Below are 10,478 nucleotides of genomic sequence, written 5' to 3'. Positions count from 1 at the left end.
TATAGTGTGAGCATGTGGTGGTGTTATAGTGTGAGTGTGTGCTGGAGCTGTTATAGTGTGAGTGTTTGGTGGTGTTATAGGATGAGTGTTTGGTGGTGTTATAGTGTGAGTGTTAGGTGTTGTTATAGTGTGAGTGTTTGGTGGTGTTATAGTGTGAGAGTTTGATGGTGTTATAGTGTGAGAGTTTATTGGTGTTATAGTGTGAGAGTTTGGTGGTGTTATAGTGTGAGTGTTAGGTGTTGTTATAGTGTGAGTGTTTGGTGGTGTTATAGTGTGAGTGTTTGGTGGTGTTATAGTGTGAGAGTTTAATGGTGTTATAGTGTGAGAGTTTGGTGGTGTTATAGTGTGAGAGTTTGGTGGTGTTATAGTGTGAGTGTTTGGTGGTGCTATAGTGTGAGAGTTTGATGCTGTTATAGTGTGAGTGTTTGGTGGTGTTATAGTGCGAGTGTTAGGTGGTTTTATAGTGTGAGGGTTTGGTGGTGTTATAGTTTGAGAGTTTGGTGGTGGTGTTATAGTGTGAGAGACTTTGATGGTGGTGTTATAGTGAAGGAGTTATAATTTGAGAGAGTTTTGTAGGGACTGTTGACATGGTGACGGTTTTTGTGTACAACTGTTTACATAGTGACGGTATTTTTGTACAACTGTTGAGAGGGTGACGGTATTTGTGTACAACCGTTGACATTGTGACGGTATTTGTGTACACATGTTGACATTTTGACGGTATTTGTGTACAACTTTTAAATGTTGACGGTATTTGTGTACAAATGTTGACATTTTGACGGTATTTGTGTACAACTGTGAAATGATGACAGAATTTCTCTACAACTGTTGACATGGTGACAGAATTTCTCTACAACTGTTGACAAGGTGACAGAATTTGTGTACAACTGTTGACAGGGTGACGGTATTTGTGTACAACTGTTGACATTGTGACGGTATTTGTGTACAATTGTTGACATTGTGACGGTATTTGTGTACACATGTTGACATTTTGACGGTATTTGTGTACAGCTTTTAAATGTTGACGGTATTTGTGTACAATTGTTGACATGGTAACAGTATTTGTGTGTAACCGTTGACATTGTGACGGTATTTTTGTACAAATGTAAAATGTTGACGGTATTTGTGTACAAATGTTGACATTTTGACGGTATTTGTGTACAACTGTTAAATGTTGACGTTATTTGTGAACAACTGTTGACATTGTTACGGTATTTGTGTACAACTGTTGACATTGTGACGGTATTTGTGTACAACTTTTAAATGTTGACGGTATTTGTGAACAACCGTTGACATAGTGACAGAATTTGTGTACACATGTTGACATTTTGACGGTATTTGTGTACAACTTTTAAATGTTGACGGTATTTGTGTACAATTGTTGACATGGTAACAGTATTTGTGTGTAACCGTTGACATTGTGACGGTATTTGTGTACAAATGTTAAATGTTGACGGTATTTGTGTACAAATGTTGACATTTTGACGGTATTTGTGTACAACTGTTAAATGTTGACAGTATTTGTCTTCAACTGCGGACATGGTGACAGAATTTCTCTACAACTATTGACATGGTGACAGAATTTCTCTACAACTGTTGACATGGTGACAGAATTTGTGTACAACTGTTGACATGGTGACAGAATTTGTGTACAACTGTTGACATGGTAACAGTATTTGTGTACAACTGTTAATATGGTGAAGGTATTCGACTGCAACTGTTGACATGTTGACAGTATCTGTTTACAGCTGTTTACATGATGACGTAGTGTGAGAGTTTGGTGGTGTTATAGTGTGAAGGTTTGGTGGTGTTATGGTGTGAGTGTTTGTTGGTGTTATAGTGTGAGTGTGTGGTGGTGTGATAGTTTAATAGTTTGGTGGTGTTATAGTGTGAGTGTTTGGTGGTGTTATAGTGCGAGTGTTAGGTGGTTTTATAGTGTGAGGGTTTGGTGGTGTTATAGTGTGATAGTTTGGTTGTGGTGTTATAGTGTGAGAGACTTTGATGGTGGTGTTGTAGTGAAGGAGTTATAATTTGAGAGAGTTTTGTAGGGATTGTTGACATGGTGACGGTATTTGTGTACAACTGTTTACATAGTGACGGTATTTTTGTACAACTGTTGACAGGGTGATGGTATTTGTGTACAACCGTTGACATTGTGACGGTATTTGTGTACAACTGTTGACATGGTGACAGAATTTCTCTACAACTGCTGACATGGTGACAGAATTTCTCTACAACTGTTGACATGGTGACAGAATTTCTCTACAACTGTTGACATGGTAACAGAATTTCTCTACAACTGTTGACATGGTGACAGAATTCGTGTACAACTGTTGACATGTTGACAGTATTTGTGTACAACTGGTAATATGGTGAAGGTATTCGACTGCAACTGTTGACATGTTGACAGTATCTGTTTACAGCTGTTTACATGATGGCGTAGTTTGTCTTTCATTGTTGAAATTTTTAATTAAATTAAGTGATTGATTATAAATCAGCCTGTTAAAAAAAAAATGAATTTTGAACGAAATCTGTATTTTAAACACATTGGGACAAATAATTGAACGAATTGATTGAAAACAAAACAAAAATGCTGTATCGGGTGGTATATCTATTATATTTATATTTATTGATAAGGCAAACAACAACTTGTACATTTGATCAGCCATTTATTAGTACAACAGGAATATGATAAGAATTGTGTTGTAAGGGGCTAATCAAGGGGACAGACACTATCAGGATCCCCGTACCACATTGTCAGGAATCCTTGTACCACAATGTCAGGATCCCCGTATCACACCATCATGGTCCCCGTACCACACTATCAGGGTCCCCGTACCACACTGTCAGGGTCCCCGTACCACACTATCAGGGTCCCCGTACCACACTGTCAGGGTCCCTGTCCCACACTATCAGGGTCCCTGTACTACACTATCAGGGTATCCGTACCACACTGTCAGGATCCCCGTACCACACTATCATGGTCCCCGTACCACACTATCAGGGTCCCCGTACCACACTGTCAGGATCCCCGTTGGTCCCCGTACCACACTATCAGGGTCCCCCTACCACATTATCAGGGTCCCCGTACCACACACTATCAGGGTCCCCGTACCACACTGTCAGTCCCCGTTGGTCCCCGTACCACACTATCAGGGTATCCGTACCACACTATCAGGATCCCCGTACCACACTGTCAGGATCCCCGTACCACACTATCAGGATCCCCGTACCACACTGTCAAGATCCCCATACTACACTGTCAGGGTGCCCGTACCACACTGTCAGGATCCCCGTTGGTCCCCGTAACACACTATCAGGGTCCCCCTACCACACTATCAGGGTCCCAGTACCACACTATCAGGGTCCCCGTACCACACTATCAGGGTATCCGTACCACACTATCAGGGTTCGCGTACCACACTATCAGGGTTCGCGTACCACACTGTCAGGATCCCCGTACCACACTGTCAGGATCCCCGTACCACACTGTCAGGGTCCCCGTACCACACTGTCAGGATCCCCATACCTCACTGTCAGGATCCCCTAACCACACTATCAGGGGCCCCGTACCACACTGTCAGGATCCCCGTTGGTCCCCGTACCACACTATCAGGGTCCCCGTACCACATTATCAGGGTCCCCGTACCACACTATCAGGGTATCCGTACCACACTATCAGGATCCCCGTACCACACTATCAGGATCCCCATACCACACTGTCAGGATCCCCTAACCACACTATCAGGGTCCCCGTACCACACGGTCAGGATCCCCGTTGGTCCCCGTACCACACTATCAGGGTCCCCATACTACACTGTCAGGGTGCCCGTACCACACTGTCAGGATCCTCTTACCACACTGTCAGGATCCCCGTACCACACTGTCAGGATCCCCGTACCACACTGTCACGATCCCCGTACCACACTGTCACGATCCCCATGCAACACTATCAGGGTTCCCGTATTACACTGTCAAGATCCCCATACTACACTGTCAGGGTGCCCGTACCACACTGTCAGGATCCTCTTACCACACTGTCAGGATCCCCGTACCACACAGTCAGGATCCCCGTACCACACTGTCAGGATCCCCGTACCACACTGTCAAGATCCCCATACTACACTGTCAGGGTGCCCGTACCACACTGTCTGGATTCCCGTACCACACTGTCTGGATTCCCGTACAACACTGTCAGGGTCTCCGTACCACACTGTCAGGATCTCTGTACCACACTGTTAGGATCCTTGTACCACACTCTCAGGATCCCCGTACCACACTGTCTGGATTCCCGTACCACAATGTCAGGGTCCCACACTCTCGTACGGACGACTCACACACTCGTAATAACTGCTTATACTGTTGTAATAATGATCAAGCTGTGTCGTATTAGCGAATTCTGTTATTATAATAGTATGAAATATCAAGTCGTTTTGAAGACGTAGCTAAATCGTTATTACGACATAACTTTTTATCTTCAGATCTTTATTAATGTAAAAATAGTTAGTGACTGGCCTACTAAAAATGTTTGCGGTAATCTGCTTGACGTGTTCCATGGAAGCGTTTTGTGAAAATTCATGTTTAAAAAGCTGCTATCAATATATGATCACTAAAAAACACGGAATTACATTAGATTGCTATCTAAGTCTATATTTGTCAAGTTACTACATTTAGACAAGAATAGGTTTTCCCCCCGTCTGTTAATAGCTGCGTTCGTAGAAGACTCTACTCCTATTTATAGCTGACTGATCCCAATGGTATACTACAGAAGCGTATTTATGTAATACAATCGGCCCGGGCACGTTATTTGTATTACCAAATCAGCCAAGGAAGATGTGTCAACACGTACACACAAAGTGTCAACACGTACACACAAAGTGTCCACACGTACACACCGAGTGTCCACACCACACACCAAATGTCAAAACGTACACACATAGTGTCCACACGTAAACACATAGTGTCCATACGTACACACCGAGTGTCTACTTGTACACACCGAGTGTCCACACGTAAACACCGAGTGTCAACTTGTACACACCGAGTGTCCACACGTAAACACCGAGTGTCCACACGTACATAGCGAGTGTCCACACCCCACACCAAATGTCAAAACGTACACACATAGTGTCCACACGTAAACACATAGTGTCCATACGTACACACCGAGTGTCTACTTGTACACACCGAGTGTCCACACGTAAACACCGAGCGTCAACTTGTACACACCGAGTGTCCACACGTAAACACCGAGTGTCAACAGGTACACACCGAATGTACACACCGAATGTCCACACGTACACACCGAGTGTCCACACGTACACAGCGAGTGTCCACACGTACACACTAATTGTCCACACGAAAACACCGAGTGTCCACACGTACACACTGAGTGTCCACACGAACACACCGAGTGTCAACACGTACACAGCGAGTGTCCACACGTACACACTGATTGTCCACACGAAAACACCGAGTGTCCACACGTACACACCGAGTGTCAACACGTACACACCGAATGTTCACATCGAATGTCAACACGTACACACCGAGTGTCCACACGTACAAACCGAGGTTCCACACGTACACTTCGAGTGTAATGGTATCTTCTTTATGCGAATGTCTCGGTTAACAGGAGCGAACTAATCAGTAGAACGCGGGAAGTCGAACTCAGGCCCACGAACTCATCGATGTGATGTACGTATAGTTGAAATGAACTATACGGTTTATTGTTTTCATAGATCAAATAGAGGTAGAAGATTGTTGTCACACATGACTGATTGTATATAACACGTGTTACAAACGACAACCAACAAGTCAAGCTGTGATATAAGGTACACACATGACTGATGGTATATTACACGTGTTACAAACGACAACCAACAAGTCAAGCTGTGATGGTAGGTACACACATGACTGATGGTATATTACACGTGTTACAAACGACAACCAACAAGTCAAGCTGTGATGGTAGGTACACACATGACTGATGGTATATTACACGTGTTACAAACGACAACCAACAAGTCAAGCTGTGATGGTAGGTACACACATGACAAGCATTGAAGAAGCCACGATGATGATGGTAGAATCATAATCACGTATAGTTCCTAATACCAACGTTCATGTGTAGTTAACGGTCTGTCCAACAATCACCGTGCCTGGAATCGAGTTTTGTAAATTGTTATTTCTGACGGCTTGGCGGAGGTGCGTCACTTCCGCCGACTTGCATCGGATGAGATGATCAGCAAACCTCAGGCGCAGCTTTTTTTCAAAGTTTTGGAGGTTAATGACATAGTTTTTCCGCTTCTGATTTTCCTCTTCCAGGTCCTTTATCTCCTAGAAAGCAAACGATGATAATTACGGTACATTGTACGGTAAAACTGTGTCCGGACTCGTTCTAGTGACGTCCCAGTAGACATCAATAGCACTACATGGACAGTTTTAAAAAGTCAAGGTCTTTCTATGGATTTTTAAATTCTGCTTTAGGGTATTAAAATAGTAATTCACCATGCAAGTCCACAAAAATATTGTTACACCGCCATTCACGACTGCTGGTAAAACTGGTCGGGCCCCACTATGTACTGTTTGGCTGTTGCTAAATATATATATTTATAATGTGTGCTTCACGAGTTAGGTAAATCCTCTATCAGTAATATAGCGTGGTCCATGTGGGTGAAAGTGGAGGTAAGACTACTATCAATACCCTCTTCAGCATGAATTGCTCCCCTACGTATTTAAACAGTAATGCAACCATAATGTCAGTCGACTTAAATTTCAATGAAAGCGAAGTCGTTTGTAAATGGGCCGTTTGCCAGGCCGTTGTCAACAAAGTTAAGGGCCGATATTGTTTACCTAATGATAACAAAGAAAACATCAAAATCTTCGATTGCGTAACAGTTGTACAACAGAGAGAGAGAGGGGGTAAAACATATTATCTTATTTTATCTTATTCAAAATTCAATCGTTTCTAGATAATCCGTTTGTTAATATTAATAAAGAAAAAATGTCATTAATTTGTATTTATGGTTTAACTTGAAATCAACATTCCTGTTAAAGACAGGTAAATCATACAAGACACTGGGAAACTGTAGTCTTATACAAACCGGAAGTTCAGCTTTGTATAAACACCGGAAGTCAAAACCTAGCTATAGCTTACATACTGGAGGCTAGATTCTTGCAAACACACCGGAAATTAGGCTTTGCATATATGGAATACACACTGGAAGTTAAATTTGCATACACACCGAAAATAAGCCAAACGTCACATAACTTCCGATTATCCCGATACCAGTGGAAGGTTAGTAAATTATGATGATCATGAATAAGCATTTATAGCTAATACACGAAAAACGTAAGAAAAATATAAAGTATCACTTGGATGGGCCCCATTGTGTTCTGATTGCAGTTATATTTAAGATGTAATATCGTTAATCAGACATGAAATTAAAGGTGGCATTGAAGTCAAAACTAGAGATAAATTGGGTATGGTAAATCAGAAGTCGAGATAATGTTGTATGATTAATTCGAAGTCGAGATAAAAGGTAAACCAGAAGTCGAGATAAATGCAGTATGATATATCAGAAATCAAGATATATTTGAAGTTGAGATAAACGTGGCATAGTAAATCAGATGTTGAGATAAATGCAGGATGGTGAATTAGATTAAAAAATCAGAAATATCTGTTGTTTCAGCACTTACCTTGTTCAGTTCTTCCTCTTGTCTTTTCCTTTTATCACGACTTACTCGTGCCGATCTTCTGTTCCGTGCTTTCCTTGACTCACTTTTCATTTTTTCCTCTGGTCTCATCTGCAAAACATGTCAACGACTTCTCAATGATGTGTTCCAATCAGAAAAAAATCTCACTAACAGTGAAAAAATACTTTATTTCTACTGTAAACAAGGTTTAATGTCAACTACTACATTGTTTACATAACATGGCAACCATTTTTTCTGTTGATTATTTTCTACAACCTGATGTACAAAGTAATTTACCACGTATTACATGATGTACAGAGTAACTTACCACGTATTACCTGATGTACGGATTTACATACCACGTATTACCTGATGTACCGAGTAACTTACCACGTATTACCTGATATACATAGTAACTTACCACGTATTAACTGATGTACAGAGTAACTTTACACGTATTATCTGATGTACAGAGTAACTTACCACGTATTACCTGATATACAGAGTAACTTACCACGTACTAACTGATGTACAGAGTAACTTTACACGTATTACCTGATGTACAGAGTAACTTACCACGTATTACCTGATGTACGGAGTTACATACCACGTATTACCTGATGTACGGAGTTACATACCACGTATTACCTGATGTACGGAGTAACATACCACGTATTACCTGATGTACAGAGTAACTTACAACGCATTACCTGATGTAGAGACTAATTTACCACGTATTACATGATGTACAGATTAACTTACCACGTATTACCTGATGTACGGAGTAACTTACCACGTATTACCTGATGTACGGAGTTACATACCACCTATTACCTGATGTTCGGAGTAACTTATCACGTATTACCTGATATACAGAGTAACTTACCACGTATTAACTGATGTACAGAGTAACTTTACACGTTTTACCTGATGTACAGAGTAACTTACCACGTATTAACTGATGTACAGAGTTACATATCACGTATTACCTGATGTACGGAGTAACATACCACGTATTACCTGATGTACAGATTAACTTACAACGTATTACCTGATGTACAGAGTTACATATCACGTATTCCCTGATGTACGGAGTAAAATACCACGTATTACCTGATATACAGAGTAACTTACCACGCATTTCCTGATGTACAGAGTAATTTGCCACGTATTACATGATGTACAGATTAACTTACCACGTATTACCTGATGTATTGAGTTACATACCACGTATTACCTGATGTACGGAGTAACATACCACGTATTACCTGATGTACAGAGTAACTTACCACGTATTACCTGATATACAGAGTAACTTACAACGTATTACCTGATATACAGAGTAACTTACCACGTATTACCTGATGTACAGAGTAACTTACCACGTATTACCTGATATACAGAGAACTTACCACGTATTACCTGATATACAGAATAACTTACCACGCATTACCTGATGTACATAGAAACTTACCACGTATTACCTGATATACAGAGTAACTTACCACGTATTACCTGATATACAGAGTAACTTACCACGTATTACCTGATGTATAGAGTAACTTACCACGCATATAAACGAGTATGTAGTACGGATTTACTTCGTATTAACGAAGTTTTAGTACCGTGTTACTTCATATTAACGAGGTTCTAGTACGAAATTAGTTCGTAATAACAAACTGCAGTACGGAGTTAACTCATATCAACGAAGTTCTAGTATGGAGTTACTTACTTCATATTCCTTCGGTTTATAAAACTTCACCTCGAGGTCTCCTAGTCCTTCAGAATGGCGTCTTTTTCGGATTTTCTCACGAAGATCCGATTTGATCTTCTCATCACTAAGCGCCAGCAGTAATTCATCATCCTGTTGTAATCGAGAATTGTTGATTTCTTGGAATTCAGTGTTAGGCGAACTCAGACGCACCTCTTCTCCGGCAAACATCGTATCAGTTAGTGGTCAGCCGAATATCCTCGACTTTATTAAGTACAACGATGGTATTTTAAAAAGTCTGTATAGTCCGAATAATGACGTCACAGATGAAAGGCACTATCATCCAACATTATTTATAAAGGGTTATATTTCAATATATCCATGGTGATGGTTTATTTATAATTCGCCACAGAAATCTACACGATCCTTTTGAATCCGTAAATGTTCCTTTAGTGTTGACGTCACTATACCAGACAACAATGAGGTATCTTCTCCGTTTCTCAGAATGTTTACATTGGCCACAACAAATGTGTATATACGTCAGGTAATTTTTGTCAACAAAAGCACGCTTGTTTGTTGATAATTGCTGGAAATTTCCTCCCAACATGTATTCGGGCGTTTCGGAAGTTTCCCAAAGTAGTTGAGAGAATACTATTGGACACAGCCTGTCTGAACTACAGTAGAGCCGTCGATAACCTGACAGATTGCCAACTTTTCGTACACTCATGCTATGTGAATACAAAACGAAAGTACCTGCATACATGTATTTACGAAATTCCAGTATGGTCACATATACAACATGTTGTGTTTCGCAGAAAATTTGAGCCTGTAAACGTGTACCGTGCTACACAAAGAAATGAAAAAGCATATCCATGTGTACCATGTGTACCATGTGTATCATGTGTATCATGTGTATCATGTGTACCATGTGTACCATGTGTATCATGTATATCATGTGTATCAAATGTAGCATATATATCATGTGTATCATGTGTATTATGTGTATTATGTGTATTATGTATATCTTGTGTATTATGTGTATTATGTGTATCATGTGTATCATGTGTAT

General features: G+C 40.7%; 1 protein-coding gene across 1 annotated transcript; it reads right to left on the bottom strand.

Moving 5' to 3' along the window:
- Positions 1–6,108: 6,108 nt before the first annotated feature.
- Positions 6,109–10,120, bottom strand: LOC110447089 (fos-related antigen 2-like). The gene is made up of 3 exons (XM_021492537.1): positions 9,431–10,120; positions 7,702–7,809; positions 6,109–6,339 (listed from the first exon to the last, which is right to left on the bottom strand). Exons 1-3 carry the CDS (start codon positions 9,638–9,640, stop codon positions 6,124–6,126), a joined length of 534 nt encoding a protein of 177 aa, XP_021348212.1. The 5' UTR covers positions 9,641–10,120; the 3' UTR covers positions 6,109–6,123.
- Positions 10,121–10,478: the final 358 nt, after the last annotated feature.

This window comes from Mizuhopecten yessoensis, unplaced genomic scaffold (genome assembly GCF_002113885.1).
Source record: "Mizuhopecten yessoensis strain PY_sf001 unplaced genomic scaffold, ASM211388v2 scaffold3217, whole genome shotgun sequence".
NCBI classification, from domain to species: Eukaryota; Metazoa; Mollusca; class Bivalvia; order Pectinida; family Pectinidae; genus Mizuhopecten; species Mizuhopecten yessoensis.
The sequence above is the reverse complement of the archived record's forward strand: the minus strand, read 5'-3'. Positions and strand labels throughout refer to the sequence as shown.